Source organism: Dinoponera quadriceps, unplaced genomic scaffold, assembly GCF_001313825.1.
Source record: "Dinoponera quadriceps isolate SergipeBrazil2010 unplaced genomic scaffold, ASM131382v1 scaffold3289, whole genome shotgun sequence".
Classification (NCBI taxonomy): Eukaryota; Metazoa; Arthropoda; class Insecta; order Hymenoptera; family Formicidae; genus Dinoponera; species Dinoponera quadriceps.
In genome coordinates, this window is record NW_014558238.1 from 1,157,456 (window position 1) to 1,176,526 (window position 19,071).

The 19,071-nt window shown below is 48.8% G+C and overlaps 1 protein-coding gene across 3 annotated transcripts in view; it reads left to right on the forward strand.

Annotated features, from left to right (window-relative positions):
• Positions 1-19,071, forward strand: part of LOC106749793 (G protein-coupled receptor kinase 5) — a 31,697-nt gene that overhangs the window by 10,463 nt on the left and 2,163 nt on the right. For 2 of the 3 annotated variants that reach the window (XM_014629616.1, XM_014629617.1), the window contains exons 2-6: positions 416-2,874; positions 14,955-15,050; positions 16,222-16,579; positions 17,267-18,173; positions 18,810-18,947. In XM_014629616.1, coding sequence (XP_014485102.1) covers positions 2,823-2,874; positions 14,955-15,050; positions 16,222-16,579; positions 17,267-18,173; positions 18,810-18,947 — 1,551 coding nt within the window. In that variant the 5' untranslated portion in view covers positions 416-2,822. The remainder of the gene's footprint in view (positions 1-415; positions 2,875-14,954; positions 15,051-16,221; positions 16,580-17,266; positions 18,174-18,809; positions 18,948-19,071) is intronic. The other variant, XM_014629618.1, reaches the window with a different exon arrangement.

Sequence of the window (19,071 nt, forward strand, 5' to 3'; positions counted from 1 at the left end):
ACGTATCGTCCGGATTTACACACTTTCGAAGCTTGCATTTTCGAGAGCGACCGTTATCAACCGCGCACTCGGCTCCGGATTGTTTGCACACGATCCTCGTTAACTTTTCACAATTAATTCAAACCGGCGAAGGAAAGTGTGTAGCGCGTGTCTCCTCCCAAATATTTCCCTTCCTTTTCCGAGGTGTTCCCGATTATTTAACGGCGTGCGTTAAATGGAAATATTCCGCTTAGGGGGAGGGTGAATGAGATTTCGTCGATGCGCAAACTCGCGAAGCGCGACGAGGAACGCTCGAGTTTTCGATCGCTTCGAGGCCGGGAGAGGAAACCCACGCCGTTCTCGCTTCCTCACCGCTCCACTTCTCGAGACTCGTCCTGGCCTGAATAAAAATGGGGCTCCTTATTATTGTTCGCAGGATGCGCATGCACGGGTACGAAGCTGCGGGACGGTGCGTACGAGCGACGTGGACGCGCCGGTGAAGTCGGTGGAGGACGAAGAGGAACGAAGGAGCGGAGAGGGAGAGAGAGTGAGTGAGAGAGAGAGAGAGAGAGAGAGAGAGAGAGGCCGCGAAGAAATGAAATGCGCGAAGAGAGCCATTAGGAATCTGCTCCGAGCGAGTGTCATTCACCCTGCGAGCGCATCGTAAGAAGGAGAAGAAGCGAAAGCCGAAGAACCGCCGCGGAAGAGAAGATCGTACGACTGAGTGCGTCGTACGCACGCACGCGAGATCAGCGGCATTCCCGAGCAATTGGTCCGCGCCTCGAATCTCGCGAGTTTCGGCGAGGGTTCATTCGTCAGCGCGCCGGCACACGCGCGTAATCGGCCGTCTCCCAGCGGCGAAGCGTCAAAGTGAAAGGCGCCGAGGGAGCGCATCGCGGAACCGCGTGATATTTTCCGCGCTATAGGCCACAGACCGGGAGAAGAAAAATCCGCCCGCGGGATCCGACCGACAGCTTTACACGTTTATCGATTTATCGGGGATCCGCAACACGCAGTCACTCTCTCTCTCTCTCTTTCTCTCCCTCTCTCTTTCTTCTTCCCTCCTTCCCTCCGCACTCACTCACTTTCTCTCTCTCTCTCTCTCTCTTTTCACCGGAGTTTTCCGTCGTCCATTAAAGCCTCGATATATAACATACTGCTGTATATAGATATATAGATATATATATATATATATATATATAAGCGGTACACGCTCTTTACGAGGGATAATCTCCTCGTGTCTGTCGCGTCTGGTCGCGACGTTTCGCCGAGAGCGCGAGTTGCTGCGCCAAGAGTCGTCCCGGCAATCTCTCGGCCCGGTTGCTCCCGTCGCCGCTGCATCTTCGCTGTGTTGTGTATGCCGGCTGTATTATAAATAGAGACAGAGGAGAAATTCTGCCTAAACGACTGCGTGTTGGCGCGTTTGAGAGGGAAAGGAAGACAGAGAGAGAGAGAGAGAGACATACTCGCCTGTCGATGCCCGCGAGACGCCCCGATCGTTGGTCGTCGCTGGTGGAATTGATGGAATGCACGATTGAGGAGGAGTCGACGAGCGTGCGCGGGGATAGACCAGTGCGGCCGATCGTAGTCAATCGCGGCTCGACCGCGAGGATGATCGCGCGGAATCCGCCGCCGACGAGTGCCGATTGTGCGATCGATAACGCGACCGCCGTCTTCGCGGAGCGACGCGGACGATCCTAAGAGAGCCTAAAAGGGAAAGATAGAGAAAGAGAGAGAGAGAGAGAGAGAAGGAGAGATTTGATCCCGACACTCCGACGCAGATCGCACTCGCCCCGGTGGATCAGCTCGGCCGATCTGCGAACGGTGACACAGCTTCTTCCATTGATGGTAACGGGAGTACGCGCGCGCGCCTGCTCCACTTCGGACGCTACTTCGGTGACCTGTCATCGCCTACTAAGATAGAAGAGATTCTAGACTGATAAAATATTTGTTCGACTGATTAAAACACGGGGGATCCAACTTGCTGTCGGTGATCGGCAACAAGCCTCAAGTTGATTTACCGACCCCCCGTCGCCATTTGCTTCGCGATCGAAGCTCAGCAACGTCGCCTTCCACGATATACAACCTAAGCCACCTAAGCTACCGTTAATTAACCTAATTGCTAGCGGAAACGGCCTGGAAATTATTCAGCCAGCTGCGGAAAGCGCGAAGACACGAAGAGAGAGAGAGAGAGAGAGAGAGATACGTGCGCCAGTCAACATCCTTGCGCTCGCGTGGAACTTGCTCGAGGTGCTGCAGGTGCCGTTGTTCGATAATAATCACCACGTCTCCTTCCAAGCGGCCGAGGCGAAGACACACCGTGATCCTTCTTCGTCGTCGTCGAGAAGCGTTCTCTCGGGAATCGGGTTGCCAAATGAGTCGAGCGTCGTCGTCGTCGTCGCGAACTTCTCGGAGCGGCCGCGAGTGATCGTGAATCCTGAATTGCGACATCGCCGTCGTCGTCGTTGTAGATTTCTGATCAATCTAGGCGCTCGGACTGAATCTCGTTTCGGTTCGCATTCGAATTGAGATCGGATCTACATCGGGAAAGAGAGAGAGAGAGAGAGAGACACGCTCGCCGGTTCTCTCGCACGTGGTCCTCGCGCGGCGGGGACCGATCGTCCCTGGCGGTGGTGTCCCAGGGCCGCAGATGGGAGCTGGTCTGTCAGGACCCGGCAGGGTGATCAACCCCGTGCAACAGCAGCAACTACAGAGGAGACAGCATCAATTACTCGCGATCGAGCGCGAACTCATCGCATTCGCGCCCGCACGACCACGTCGTCGACCACGAGGCCTCTTCTCCCATCCGATTCGGCCGCGCAAATCCGATCAAGCTGGAATTGATGGAGTTGGAGAACATCGTAGCGAACACCGTGTACCTGAAAGCGAGAGAAGGTGAGTCCCCTCTCACTCTCACGAGTATGTATGTTGCGTTGTCGTTGCGTCGCGGCGCGTCGAGCCCAGGTGGTTTTTAGGCAATCGAGAGACCGTCCGAGTAACGGCCAGATAATACATTCGCGGGGATATACTCTTTTATCATCGTAGTTGACAGTGATGAGGAAGGGAAAGAGAGAAAGTTTACGGCACGTGTCGAAAGCAATTATTAAGTTCGCACGCTGACTGCTAAGTAAACAAGGGCTAAAAAGGGACGGTCGCTATCGCACCGTAATCTCTCGATGAGTCCTACTTTCGATTAGGGAAAGACGCGGGGCGGGGAGGTCGGTACATCACCCGCCAAATTCGAGAAATTTGAATTCGCGAAACGACGTCGACTTTTATTTATTTATTCATTGACGCGAATCCCCTCTCTTTCTCTTTCGTCTTTTGGTACAACGCGCAAAAGTAAGAAAAGAAAAAAGAACAGTAAAAAAATATATATATAAAGAAAAGTAAAGATATGTAAAAAAAAGTATATTATATTTCCAGGTTGAAATTTTAATTCTACATTAAGGTCCGTATTTCGAATTCCTTTTTATCGATAAAATTGCCTCTAAAAGTGGCTCAGGAAACACCTGATTGGCTGAGAAGCCATATTTTAAGACACTTTTATTAATAAGAGGGAGTTCTGAATGCAGGCTTAAGTCTAGTCAGTTCTACGGCCTATATTTTGAACTCTCTCTTATTGATAAAATTGCCTGCATAAAAGTGGCTTAGATGTCATAGGAACTGATTGATTGAGAAGCCACATTTAAAACACTTTTATCGCTAAGAGAGAATCTTTAGAGGTCTCCTATTATGCTCTTTTGATGCTACAAATGAGAAGTTGTTACTCCCCCCTTCCCCCTCAACTTGAAGACTCAATGTAGAATTAACTAGACTTAACGTGAAACTGAAATTTTGACTCGGGTTTTTGTCTTACGAATACTTGGAATTTGTCGTTTCATCGCTCACGGCGAAACTTGAACAATAAGCGAATCGGCCGATCACATTTGAAGACTACCGTGAAAATTTATGGCAGGCTTGTCGTGGAATTATTATCATATCGAAGTTCTGGATCTGTGATCGGCTAATTCACTTACACTACCTCGGTTCTTTTGACTACACTGAGAATAGACAATTAGGTGGGTTAATCGTGAGGTTTTTGCGAAGAAAAGTTCGCGCAGCCTCGACGGTAACATAGTTGCGGAAATTGTTATGCAACGCAATAGTTAACGCGCGCGCGCGCGGGTCAGATCGATACCACACGTGTCGAAAACGCGTTACCGAAGTTTCGGTCGATTAGCGGTGCGTTAAAATTCTGCCGCTGTGTACTCACGCGTGCGCATGTATAACTTTCTCGGAACGTCCTGTACAACTCGGTGATTACCGAGGAGGGTTCAGGGAGGCGACATTTATTGCGCGCGTAAAACCGCCCCGCAATTTTAACCGCGCGATTCGAGCGTTCGGGAGTTTGTAACACGCAATATGCATTCGGAGCGGTCGTGGTGGCCGTTACCTTCGTATTCAACTCGTCTCGAGTCGCTGTCGTCGAGAAAGTCTATCCTTCGGAGTGCGCGAAATGAAAGAAACGCAATGCTACTTCCGTCATTATATTTCCCAGGGAATTCAAGTGTAATTTGCATCTTCAGAAACGGAACTCTCTCTCTCTTTCCCTCTTTCCTTTATAATTCTTCTCGCGTTATGAAATTTATGTTGATTTTGAAAGGAACGTAGATGTGAGAGTTACGGAAAAGGATAAGCGGAGATCCGCATGTCCAGAGATGGAAATTCTTTTATCGGACGATCTATGCACAATTTATATAATTTTTTTTTTTAATTACATTACAATTTATCTATAGATATATTTATAGATTTATAGATAATTTTAAACGTAATAATTTTTTAATAGATCTTACATATTTAAGATCGTCTTCGGATGCTTCGTGGCCAATGGAATTGTTCAGTACAGTGTCTAAAAATGAACTTGAGACGATCTTAAATATAACATCTGAATATCCGCTCCACGTACAGACACAATACGTTTGATGTTCGTAAAGTGGGCGCTACGATATTTATTATATGCGTTTCAGCGTGCGTTCTCGCGCGAAACCGGCTTTAACGCGCGCGTTAAAACCGCCGTGACGCCCGGCGTCGACAGCTTGAGCGCCGTAGCGCGAGCGATAGATCGAAGCAAAAAATCTTTACAGCGATCGCAAAACAGCCGGAGAGAGAAAGAAAGAAAGAAAGCAAGAAAGAGAGAGAGAGAGAAAGAGGGAGAGAAAGAGAACGTCCTCTTTTTCTCGGCCCGGCGCGTTTCAGCACACCTATCATAGGCGCCGGTAGAAATTCGCGTTTCACTGCGCAATAAAACGATCGTCCTCCGAATGAACTGCCGCGCTCTCACCTTTTGATCTTTCTCGCCGGGATTGATTCTGTATCGCGTTCGCGGACGCTTTTCCTTCGTTTATCCTCCGAACTCCCCCGGACTTTTCTTTTATCACCCGCGCGAATCACCTTGTGCCGAGCGTATTTGCACCGGAACAATACACACAGAGAGGGAGAGAGAGAGGCACAAAAATTACCGCGACGTGAAACTCGTCGAAAACTCGTTGTGCGTCACCCCTCGAATTTTCCACTTTCTTTCCGCGACACGGGAAATCATTTTCGCGCGCGTCATTGTAAATATCAATTTACGAGGCACCCCGGAAGGGGCTCGGAAGAGGGGGAGGAAGAGGATATAAAAGACAATCACGGGGAAAACGATGCGGACTTCGCAATTTCTCGGGGAATACGGCGGAATTCGGTTTAGGCAGCGGAGGATCCGGCATCCTCTCCGTCGCCGGCGACGCCCTTGGCCACAGCACGCGCGCGGCCAAACACGCGCTCGAACGGTCGGCAAACCAAACGAAATTACGGTGTATATTACGCGAGCGAAGTCGCACGCGGCCCGATATCACCGCCATATATTCGTTACTTAATTGATGTACAGGACGGTGTCGAGAGGGACGACTGACGACGCGAGACGATGTCGAGCGCGCTTCGGAGCCACTCTCGCGAGAGAGGCAGGGAATTAATTTTACCCCTTTTCCTTTTTTAATCGCTCCCTGGTGAAACCACACACCGGCGACGCCGCCGGGGTGGTGGAGTATTTACTACCGTGGCGGATTTCCATGAAATTTATGTCAACGGTTCGCGTCGGCAAGCGTCGTCGGAATAATTCGTTGATGTACCGCGCGCGAATTCACTCTGTCGCGCTTCCAATTATTATCATTATCATTATATTATTAATTTGTCGAGCACTTCTCATGTAGTTATTACACTAGAGAGAGATTGGAGGAGATTGAAATCGAGTTAAACAAACCTAATTTCGGGTCTTGCAAGCAACCGCCCCCTGATTTCTGTCCCGCGAAATTTTCCTGTTTTTTTTTTTCGGTCCCTTGTTTGCGTAAAACGAGCTGAAAAATTTAATTCGATTAGGTAGATCACGAAGCTGAGCCAAACCACGTTATTGCTCGTAATTATGGTCTGATTTACCGAACCAGCGTCCGGCGGAGATAAAATTACTAGTATTATCCAGTTAGACTAACTTTTTTGTTGGTTGAAAAAACATGTGTTTTTAACTATCGAAAACCATATACACAATAGCTACATTTTCCGATCTCGATATGCTTTTACCACTGATTAAATTCTGCGATCGAAATTCCTGCGTGAAATTGTCGAATCCGACACGATTTTCCCTCCATTTGACCCCGAATTCGCGCAACCCCGGCGTGTTTGCTTGTGTTTTTCTTTTACTCGATTTTCTCCTTTAGTGCGTTTCATGTAAATACCGAAATGCGCGCGAGCATTACCTGCGACTTGTTTTTATTCTCGCGTTGTCCCAGCTGTATTCTGATTTCTCCCCCGAACAATTCTCTCGTCCTCGTGGGCGCGTAAAATTCTCCGACCTCAGCCAGGACGAGTCTCTCGGGGGGTTGCCCTTATAATTAGCGTGTCTCGCGATTACGCGAGAAACTCGAGCCGATGGAAATAGCGTCGGCGACGAGGCACACCTCCGACGTGTAATCGGCAGCGAAACCGAAGAAGAGCGGAGGGACCCCGGCAGATTTTTGCAGGGACAAATGCGTGTAGATTCGATGCCGTTTAGCCCTCTTTATTTTCGGGATTTTCGTTTTACAAGGTACAATGAATTTGGCCGCGGAAAAGCGGGAAAACCTCTCTCTCTCGTCGTTACGCATCCTCGCGAAACGCATCCCGCGGGATCGCGCGCGCTCATTACATTGTGTGTGTGTGTGTGTGTCCGGGCTTTTCCGCTGGCTTTTCCAGCGCGTAGGGAAATTCAACGCCGTGTATGCATCTCTCGTTACGCTTCTCGAACCTCAATGTGTTACTTTTGTTTACCTGACATTGCCCTCCAGGCTGGCTCGCGATGTTTTTTGCGACAATTGTATTTGTCTGCTAATTGTAAGTGGAAAGGAGGAAATATTGACGTTGATAAAAATTAATAAAATATTTCAGAGAAAAGAGGTCGATATCTCACGTGACGGGTAAAACTGGAGTTAATAGTTCGAAAGAAGGTGTTTCGACGCGGAACAGCGTCTGACGTGCGGAACGATATTATTTCCTCCCGTGTTTTCAATTATCGCGCCTTCGAAATCCTTCGATGGCTGTTACTAACTTCTTTCGTTCAAGTGATTTTTCCTGGGGAGGGGGGGATCTTTGCGTCTGTCTTTCGGCGTTTGGAGAGGGAAAGGAAACTCGCTCCAGCGAAATTTAAGCCTCGGGATCGGAAAACCCGGGGAGCATCCGGAGATGTCGTAATGTTATTTGCATAGAAATCCCCCTCCCCGCACCATGGGACTAACTTTCGTCGATCGTCGCAAATTGCGATTGGCCGTGTCAGTGTGGCGCATGTATATGCAACCAACCAAGCCTGATGGTGAGGGAGAGAGAGGGGGGAAGAGGAAGGGAGAGAGGAGGGTTATCACACACCGGCTCGGCTCAATTAGTATATTACGAACGACGTCCTGTCGAAGAGAGTGCAGGCGCGTCGCGTGGTCGGAAAGTAGGTAAATGGGTTCGCGTGATAGCGAATCCAGCGACGTCAACGGCCTTGTAATCGCATCGTCTTGATAAACTTTATAAATGAAAGCCTCGGGAGAGAGAGAGAGAGAGACCCGGACGCAAATTACGTAAGTATACAGAAGCCGGGCTTGGGGGGCTAACGGGTTAATTAGCGGTCTCGTACCCGCGCCGTCCGTGGCGACGTAATTACGGTCGCGATCGGGAAATGACTGTAATCAATTTGCGCCGGCGAAAAAGTTTCCCCAGTTACGAAATCCCCAATTTACCACGCTCGGTCATTCGCTGTCTCCCCGCACTATCTCGCACTCTCCGCCCTGTGTGCACGTGTGTGCCTTTGTGTGTTATGTGTGTCGCGTGACGTCGTGACATTTTACGAGCTATCGGCGGGGAAGGTGGAGCGTACCGACGCGCTATGTTAATCTTGACTTAACCCTGCCGGACACGATTGCTTTTTCGTGATGGAGGCGACGCGCGTTTCCCGAGACTCGATAATCCCGACTAGCCTTCTTCCAGAGAGCGATCTAAGCGTCCTGGAACATCGAGGGGATTGACTCTCCATATGTTCGATATAAAAAAGCGGACAGTGCTTGAAAAGTCTTGCTTGGAATATTTAGTTTTAACGTGATCGATATTGCGATTTCGGAAATTGATTGTAAAGAACAGGTCAATATTAAAACTCTTGCAAGGAAAGGTAGGGGTCATTCACAACCCCAGCGAGATTTTGTTTCTTATACTATTGTAATATTTTTGAAAGATATTTTCTCGTCTATCGTTTTATATGATTTTGGTGCTTTTCTTCGTCTCAAACAAAATGCATTTTCATATATTTCATCTGAGTCACTCAGATAGAACCTCACCTTTCTGTACACGTCACGCTACCCCCTCCTCCTCTTTCCTCGCGAAGGTTAACTTCTGGCAGGAGTTCGTTTCAAGTTCGCCAAGTCGTCGAAATTTCGCTCATGTAATTTCCACGAGAACGTTCGAACGTGAGAATAGCCGCCGGCGGGCGGAGGAACTCGGACACCCTGTGAATAAAGAGCGACGCGAAACGACATAGGCACGACGACGACGCGGGGATGCGTTACGGGGTCGCCGCCGGAGCGAACGAAAGACGCGTTTCGCGCGCGAGATGGATGCACGCGCGCGCGTATAATCGAAAGTCACGTTTCGTCGCGTCGCGGGGGAACTTCAATTATTATAATGATAGTGAGGAGGATCCGGCGCTGCAATTATCATAAACGAAGCCGGAGAAGGGCTGTGTCTGTCGCACGCTGATATAATTACACGATGATGACGAGGCGTGAGAAAATTCCACGGCCGTGTTCCGCTCCCGACAGCGGCGGCTAACCCGGCTATATCGCGGACGAATTTCCTTCGCTCGGAATAGCAATAATCGCTTTACATAATACATAATAATACGAGCCGCGCATACACTTAGCCCCGAAAAGTTAACGAATGCTAATGGAAGCGAATAAATCGTGCTTTGTTCGTCGGTTCGAACAATGCGCGGAGATGTAACGCGCTTCACTCGCGGTTTGCTCGTCCTAACCGGCCTGATTCCGGCTGAAAAGTCGAATCGAAGAACTCGAGGCGGCGGATAAAGATAACTCCGTAGAGCGACTTGGTAATTCTTCGCGGATTCTCCATTTTAAGCGTCGACTTTGCTGCGCCTCGATTTTACGAGTCGAGGTGACTTTCCGCTGCCGCGGGCGACCGCTGAAATCTCCAATTTCACTTTCGATTTCGTCGGGTGTCTCTCTTTCTTTTTTTTTTTGTTTCCTCTTCTTTCTTATTTCTCTCTTTTCTCATCACTTTTGCGAGATCGAGCGAGCGAGCGAATGGCCGTTGCCGGCATTTCATCTTTCCTCCTTGATGCGATTCACTGAGCCGGACACGGTTTTTCATTTTGTGGCGATCGCCGCCATGGTCGCACACCGATCAGATCAGGCCGCACAATTCTGTACATGATGGCGCGCTATCAACGAAACAGCCGAGTCCTGCTCGTTGAAGATACGAGAGCATGTACGAAACGCTCGTGAATTTCAACGTGGTTCTCGACAAATCCCCGCAAATTTCGCATCTTTTCACGTGTTCGTTTTTTCACGAGGTTCTCTCGTCCGATCTCCCTGTCAGAATTGATCGATCAGAATGATGTTTCTGCAATCGTCCAATTATTCCAATTATCTCCGCGATAAATAAATCTAATAAATACCCTCTCTCGAGAATTTCAAATCGGCACGAGACTCAAATCTCGTTTCAACGAAATTTTCTGCACTGATATATTCCTGTGATCGATCGGAATTATGTTTCTCCACAATCGCTCAATTATTTCAGTTATTTTCGCGACAAATATCTTTTCATGAATTTAAAATTATCGCCGCGAGATCTAAATCTCGTTTCAAATCCGATTTTCAGGCCAATTTTCGCGATCACGCGACCAGAATTATGTTTCTCCGTGATCATTCGACTTTATTCCAGTTATTATCGCGATAAGTACCTCTTCATGAATTTTAAATCGACATTCGCGATTCGAATCCTCCCGTTTCAATGGAATTTTCCGACCGATTTCCACCGGTCGAACGGGAGTCGCGTTTCTCCGTAATCATTCAATAACTCTCCGGTTTGTTTTCGCGATAAATACCTTTTCATGAATTTCAAATCGGCACGGCGGTTCTCGTCGATATCGTTTATCATCGCTGCCGCGAAATCACGGCAAAAATACGAACTCGCGTTACGAGTCCATTACCTCCGTTAACATTTATTTTCGTATGATCTTCGCGGGAACGTGATCTACCCGTGACCTTCGTGATTGACAGTAAAATATACGATATGGAGATTTGTTCTGCTCGTTAGGAATGCAGCTAGAACAGGATATCTCCTCCTGCGGTGCGATGCAATTCGCACGCATCGGAGCGCTTCCTCCCCCGCGCTTTTCCTCCTTTTTCCTCCGCCGACGTGGAAGAAGGTGGAGCTACGCGACCCCCGACTTCCGCTCGTTGGGGATCGAACGAGCGGGCTCGTGCACACGTCGCTGGGATATAGGGTGTCTCGAAAAAAGCGTGCCACCTCGGCGCCTCAGTTGGTCTCGATTCCGATAGTCTTATTTGACGTCCGTTGAATGTTTGCGACGCAATACATTTTTTAATCGACGGAAAGAATGTTTCTCAAATTTCTTCGGGTGAAAATTTACTCCAAGTGTGAAACGACAGAGGCGGGTTCGACTCGAATTCGAGTCAACCTTCGTTCATGTTCAGGGTGAATTCTCCACTCGGGATCGTCGAGTGAACATTTTCACTCGAAATTTTAGAGAAAATCCGATGTATTTCTTAGGAAGGAATTCACTCTGATCGACTGAACATTCACTTTTATGGATTCAGAATACGCTCGAACCTTGAGGGAAACGTTCATTTTCATGATTTCGAGTAACACGAATTCTCATTCCTTTCGAGTAAGATTTGACTCGGAGAAATTTAATGAGTACGATCTCACTGTTCATTTCGCATCTCCAGCGTTCTATTTTCTATCGTTGCACTTGTTTAACAATGACAAGAATTAATCGGAGACTGTTCTTCAAGTTTCGCTTATTTACTATATTTTCATTGTCGAAATTTTCGAATAACGATTTATATTATGATTTGACAGTTTCGTGCATCTTTTATCCAAGTCTTCGACTTGTGACTAATGTCACACGTAGAACGTGTGAACTAAACTCAAATAAGACGTGACATCTCCTTCCGATACTTGGTTCTCCCTAATCGACATTCCATAGATAATCCATTATCTATACACCGAAAATATAGCTTTCCTGGGTTAACGTGTACGACGAGATTTGTTTGAGCAAACGAAAAGCCGAGGACCACGCGCGGCCTCGTACGTCTCCCTCCGCTTTTCCGTGTCCCTTTCGTTTTTCCGCACGATCGATACCGTCGTCGTAGAAGGATTTGCGGGGGTTCCTTGGTTCCGAAGTGCACGACGGCGTCTTTTCGCCGTAACCAGAATTCGTTTGGCATAAATGAACGTGTTCCAGCGTGCTTCAGAACTGTCGCCACTCCTTACACCCGCCAGTTCGTTCGATTAATCTGCTATCGACCGTACAATTTTTAGTACTCTCTCTCTCCTCCTCCCCCTCTGTCTGATTCCAATCCCCACATTTCAGATTCGGATTCAAATTATTGATCATCCGGAGTCCCGTACAAAGTATCGTTGTGTCCGCGCAGACTTTCTCGTTTCCGCGAGATTGATGGGAAAAAATTGTCTAAATTTTTAATCGCCCATTTATTGAAGAACGATATCGATAGGGACGTTTTCGCGACAAGAAGACAAAATATCAATCTCGTATTGATCGAGGGATTCTCCGTGAATGAGAGAGAGAGAGAGAGAGAGAGAGAGAGAGAGAGAGAGAGAGAGAGAGAGATCTCACGGCAGCGGCGCCTGCCTGGAGCTGCGGAGTTACGCACGGTTGTTTCTTTTTCTTTTTTTGTTTAACGATTCATTAATCAGCCGTGTTTTACTCGTCGTCGGCAGTAAATTCACGGAGTTTCCGTCGTGTCTATGATATTGAACTGAGCGGGATCATCGGATCGAGAAAGTTTCATAATATAACAACGGACGCGTCATAAATCATTATCGCGACGTTGCGCGCGGCGTGCGCGCTCGCTTTGTGACGCTACCAGCATTTTTGCGATACTGTATCGAACATTGTGTGACGTTCGCGTCATCGGTATAAAAAAAGATGAAATCCGTCATATAACCAAGCATGATAGCCACGAGGGTTTGTCGTCTCAAATAAAGCGCCCCGCTCGTGCGAAATGAGTTTCGCGCTTGGCATCGAGGCTAGAAATTATCGGCAACGTTACACCGCACGCGCTTCGCGTCTTTACCAGCGTTTTTCTTTTTGTTCGATGTCCCGTCGAATATCGTGACGTTCGCGTCGGTGGTGGTTGAACAAAAAAAGGGGGGAGGGGGGAAACAAGAGCGCTAACGCGTTGACGCGCGACGGCCACGAGGGTTTGTCGTCGCGAATAAAGCGCCGCTCGCGCGGAACGAGTTTCGCGCTCCTCGTCAACCGGGATGGAAAACACGGCTCTCGTTCCATTCGCCGGCAGCCCTTCGCTTTAATTCGAAGATTATCGGCTTCTCCCGATATTACCGCGGACAGATCGACGAGATAATTGAAGCCTGAAGGAATGATGGTCGCTGCTTTTCTCTTTTTTTTCCCCCCGAACACCCTGTTTATCATCGACAGTGGCGTCTCGCGAGCGCTAATTTTCTACCTCGCGTACATCATTATTCTCAAATTTAACCGTACATCGCCCACCGGACGCGGATGTGGGCGTGCGAGGAAGATCGCTCCGTTTCCTCAAGATTTGCATTTTATACATTTTGTAATACTATTCGATACATAATCGAAGTCTCGAAACTTCGGTGCAATCCGATACTCGACGACGATGTTCGAAAATTCGCGATCGAATTTGCGCGAAGCTCCGTGATATGCCGGAGCTGCTGACAGAACTAATTTTGGAGAGCGCAGACAGAATGCAATTAGAGAGTTTAATCCGCAGGAATCACACGTACGAATTATTCACATAAAAAAAACTATGTAAATCCCGCGTTTTCTCCCGCGACTCTCGCGGGTAGGAGGCTGGCTGCGACATTTCCCGCGCTCCTGGAAAATATCGTGTACATTTCCGACGATGAATTAATACGAACGGACGTGCGCGCGGGTGTGCGAGCAACTATCTTCTCGTTTAGCCGGCTATCGGGGGGAGGGGAGGGGGGAACGAGCTATACGGGTTTCCCGGGACGTCGTTTCGAGTTCTACGGCGGGTAGAGCCGGGGGATAAATCTCGTAACGCCGCGATCCAATAGCCGCCGTTATCCCCGGTCTGAGTGAATTTTCCGTAACTTCCGGCACTTTTCAATTTCGCCCGTCCGCATCGTGAAGACGACATTCGCTCTCTCCGCGACGATCTCTCGGATTTCAAGCTCTTTCGCGTCTCTCTCAAACGAGACTCTCGCCGCTCTCTTGGCACACGACGCGCGAAATCGCGCCCGTTATTAATGGACGTTTACGACATATTAGCGTTGCCAAATTACGCTCATTTCTCGCGGTCACGCGTTCTCTCGCGCGACATGCCATCCGCGTAGGCGAGAGCGACATTCGGAACGGCGGCACATTGTGTTCCGCGAAATTTGTTCGCATCTCTTCCTTTCGTTTCAGGTTTTTTCGCCGATTACCGTGCGATTTACGAGATAAAAATCACGGGACGTATTAATGAAGCGACGGCGGCTTTGCACGGCGGGAGTTTTAATCCGCTTTTCAACGCTTGAAATCCATCATCGATGTGCGTTAGAGCCGCGACGCACGTGTGTGTGTGTGTGTGGTGCTGCAGCGTAACTGCGCGCGGGGATTCGCCGCGCCACTCTCGCGTTCCATCCGCGATCTCTAATTAATTGCCATCAAACTGGCAAACCATACGCGTACTCGTTTTTAATTAACGTTCAACATCGCAGCCGGCAAGTCGAGGAATTTCTCGCTTTCGTATACGGCGGGAAAAAAACAAATTCCGGCGGTAAAATTTGAAACAGCTCATGGTGATGCGAAAGCGGAGAGAGAGAGAGAGAGAGAAATTTCAAATAATTGATTGCTTGTGAGAACCATTGCAATCTTCGGATGAAAATACAAAAGAGATATATTATTTGTAAATATATTTATTGTTAGAATAATCAAACAATCCTGTTTGTTGGATCAAACATTCATTTGTTTGCCCTATTCCAAGAGACAAACTTGTTTTAATTAATGAAATTTCATGAAATTCGTAGGAATTTTTTTCTACGTGTATGATTGCGAGATACTAGTAACCTAATTATATCGCGTGTTGAGCGTTACTCGTGGCGAACGACTCGTCGAAACTCGTCGTTCTTGCGAGTTTTCTCTTTGAAATCCTCGTAAATTCGCATTTTATGCGCAGGCGGTGGTGACAGCAACAAGGGAAAGAGTAAGAAATGGCGGAAGATACTTCAGTTCCCACACATTTCCCAGTGCATCGGCCTAAAAGATAAACTCGGTGAGTTTCGTGACGTCAGTGTCGTAATTGCGAATTCAAGTCGCGAAAATCCTCCCCCACTTTGAGCTTCGCAGCGTCGAGAGAGAGAGAGAGAGAGAGAGAGAGAGTGTGTGTCGCTGCTCGGTAAAAATAAACCGCGGGGGATGTGTCGAGTGAAAATGTTATCACGCGAGATATAACGCGATTGAAAATATTTCCCCCGATAAATCATATATCGTTCTCGATACGCATCGTTGGGAGGATGCAATCGAATTTAACGGGATCATACGGATAACGGAAGTTCGACAAAAACGATATTTCACGCAAAGCTATGCTGAAAGCGAGCTCTCTCGCGCTCGGTTATTGAATCTTGATGGAAAATAATTCTCGCGCGGGGCGGGACGTACGCGCGCGCGCGGTTGTTAAAAAAGCCGCAAATGGGGAGGAAACGAGACAATGCTCGTTGCGCGTCCCATTAACCTACTCTGATAACGCCTCCCCCCCGGCTTGAAATAATCAAAAGTCGCGAACAAATGCGTCTCTCTTACGGTCGCGAATGTGCCAGTAACGTACCGCGAACACATTTGCGAATTTATCGTACGGTATTTTACTTCGAGATATTGCGCTTTAAATCGTTCACCTTTTTTTTTATCACTTTTTCTCCGTTTTAAAGCTGTTGCCTTCTATTCATACCGTAACCGTAGGATTCTCCCGTCGCGAACGAACGATGATTATGGATGTACCATCCATGGTTCAAAATGACGGAGAAACGATGAAAAAGTTGCAAATTGGTCTACACTGCGCTCAAAAGCGGCATCGAAAGTTTGACGATAATTCTAACACTAAATCTACGAGTGACCTTCTTGATGCGCTGAAAATACGACGCTGATGGGTAATGCATCCTCTCAACGGTCGAATCGACGGTATCGCAATTCTCAGACGAGCGTTATCCCCATTTCACTTATCACGAAATCATTAATTCTACACGCGAGAGACTTTCGATTTCGCCGAGGAGAATCCGCGACCTGCTTCGGAAAAGCGAATCCACTAAGCGACGAAGCTACGGACGAATACAAATTTACGCGGGGAACATTCTCGCGCCACTCGTTTCGTTGAAGAGGGAAAAAAGGAGAGAAAAATTGTGATCGAGCCGATAAAAACAAGCTTAACCGGCGTTCGTAATGTTGGACAGACATCAGGTACAGCTATGTCGTGGATCAGCAACCGATCGGGCGGCTTCTATTCAGGCAGTTCTGCCAGGACAGGAAGCCGACCTACCACCGTTACAACCTCTTCCTGGACGCGATCGAGAAGTACGAGGTCGAGATGGACGAGAATCGCACTGAGCTGGCGAAGGAGCTGTTCGAGCAGTATCTGAAGAGGGAGGACTCCGAGGTGGTCGACATACTGAACGACTCTCTGATCTCGCAGTGCGAGGAGCGGCTCAGCACCGGCGGCAAGGAGCTGTTCGTCGAGGTGGCGCAGACGGTGAAGAACTTCCTGGCCGGCTTGCCGTTCTCGTCGTTCCTCAACAGCTTCTACTTTTACAGGTACGGAAACAGAGTCATCGCGACGGATCGCGGGCGATTTCACGCGTCCGCGATAGCGGCACGTAAGCGGTGCGCGCGCGTTAATTTCTTTTCACGAGTAAACGTTAAGTGGCCGGTAGAGGTTTTTCATTGTTGCGAGTAAATGAATATTTACCGCCTCGCCGAGGGAGCTTTCGACGTTGCGTTTAATATGTCCAATTTTTAGATCACCCGCTCTGTAATTTATATTAATATTAATTAGGAATTAATAGATTGGTGCAGTTAGGTAACTAAGTATATTAATGTTAATATTACCCTTTTCAAGAGTTAATTTTTGCAATTTCACCTATTAAGGGCCGTAATTATCTCACGAACATTGTTAATTGAAGCACTGGTCTGTTTATTTTCCTCAGAGGTCTCAGCGTGTTGGAACTGATTTTTGTTGTTGAAGGTATTGGTAGGAAATCGGTAATTGCTCAGTGGAAACGTACGGATAATAATGTGTCGATCGAGTGATTTTGCATTCCTTTGAATAAAGAAAGAAGCATAATTATAGAAGTATAAAGTCGTATAATTAGGCCGCTGGATAGGTTGAAAAAAATCAGGAAGAGAGATCTAAGAACGTCGAGATGGCGCGCGAGACGAGGCTTCTCGCCGAAGAGACGAGTCTTTTTCCTCTTCTTCTTCTCACCTCCCGCGCCTCCCCAGGTACCTCCAGTGGAAATGGTTAGAGGCGCAGCCGGTAACGTACAAGACCTTCCGGATGTACCGGGTGCTGGGCAAGGGCGGCTTCGGCGAGGTGTGCGCCTGCCAGGTGCGCGCCACCGGCAAGATGTACGCGTGCAAGAAACTGGAGAAGAAGCGGATCAAGAAGCGCAAAGGCGAGTCGATGGTGCTGATCGAGAAGAACATCCTGCAGAAGATCAACTCCAAGTTCGTCGTCTCGCTGGCCTATGCATACGAGACCAAGGACGCGCTCTGTCTCGTGCTGACTATCATGAACGGCGGCGACCTCAAGTTCCACATTTACAACATGGGCGGTGAGCCGGGTTTCGACATAAATCGCGCCCGATTCTACGCGGCCGAGGTCGTGTGCGGCCTGGAGCACCTTCACCTACAGGGTATCGTCTACAGGGACTGCAAGCCGGAGAACATACTGCTGGACGATCACGGTCACGTGCGGATATCCGACCTCGGTCTCGCCGTAGAGATCACGGAGGGCGATATGGTGCGCGGCCGGGTAGGCACGGTCGGCTACATGGCGCCCGAGGTAATCGACAACGAGAAGTACACCTTCTCGCCAGACTGGTTCAGCTTCGGCTGCCTGTTGTACGAGATGATCGAGGGCCAGGCGCCCTTCCGCGCCCGCAAGGAGAAGGTCAAGCGCGAGGAGGTCGACAGACGCGTAAAGGAGGATCAGGAGAGGTACTCGGCCAAGTTCAGCGAGGACGCCAAGAGTCTGTGCCAGCAGCTGCTGAAGAAGAGCCCGAAGAGCAGGCTCGGTTGCAAGTGCGGCCGGCATGGGGCGAGGGAGGTGAAGCTCCACGGCTTCTTCCAGTGCTTAAACTGGAAGAGGGTCGAGGCCGGTATGTGGGAACCGCCGTTTGTGCCGGATGTAAGTAGGTGACACGTTGTGATCGATTATCTTATCTACGTCGAGACTCGCACTTTCTCTCTCTCTCCCTCTCTCTGCCTTTATTCTCGTTTCGCCCGCTTTTTTCTCCCCCCTCTCTCCTTCTCTCTCTTTGACCTGTACACGCGAACCAAAAATAAGCGGCGGTCATCCGTTCCGTCTATTTTGCACTCCCGCATGAAACGAACCCCGACAATCGTCGCGCCAAGTTGATTTAATGAATTCGTAAACTTCGATCGATAGATTATATAGCACGTGTTCACCCTATCGATCAGATTATATATATATGTGTGCACAACGCGAGACGCGCGATGTCGCTTGATTAAATTAGCGTAAATCGCGAGAGATACCGCGTGACATTTTATTTTCGTTTCACACCTCTCGGAGGCGATGATTTTTCGTTCTCGCGTGATTCTCGCCCCGAAACGGCAAGCCCCCCCCCCCCCCNNNCGGTTCTTGTCGATCCTCAGCAACGTTGTTGTTGTCGATTCCCCGGCAGTTCTTAACGCCGAATCACTCCCGTTGTTCGCGCGTGGAATCATCGGACATTCAAGAACCGTGTCGGCGAAGGTGAAAGTCATTAACCAGCCACGTCGCTCGTTTTTTTTTCTGTTACAGCCTCGAGCGGTTTACGCTAAAGACGTCCTGGACATCGAGCAGTTCTCCACGGTGAAAGGTGTCAATTTGGACGCCACAGACGACACGTTCTATAGCAAATTCAACACCGGCAGTGTCTCCATTCCATGGCAGAACGAGGTAAGACGCGCCCGTCCGCGTCACACGTTCGCGTCGTAATCACCGATTGTGATTGGGACGCGCGACGCTCGGCGAGGCCTTTGACCCTGTCCGATAAAAATATCGATGCTCCCCCCCCCCCCCC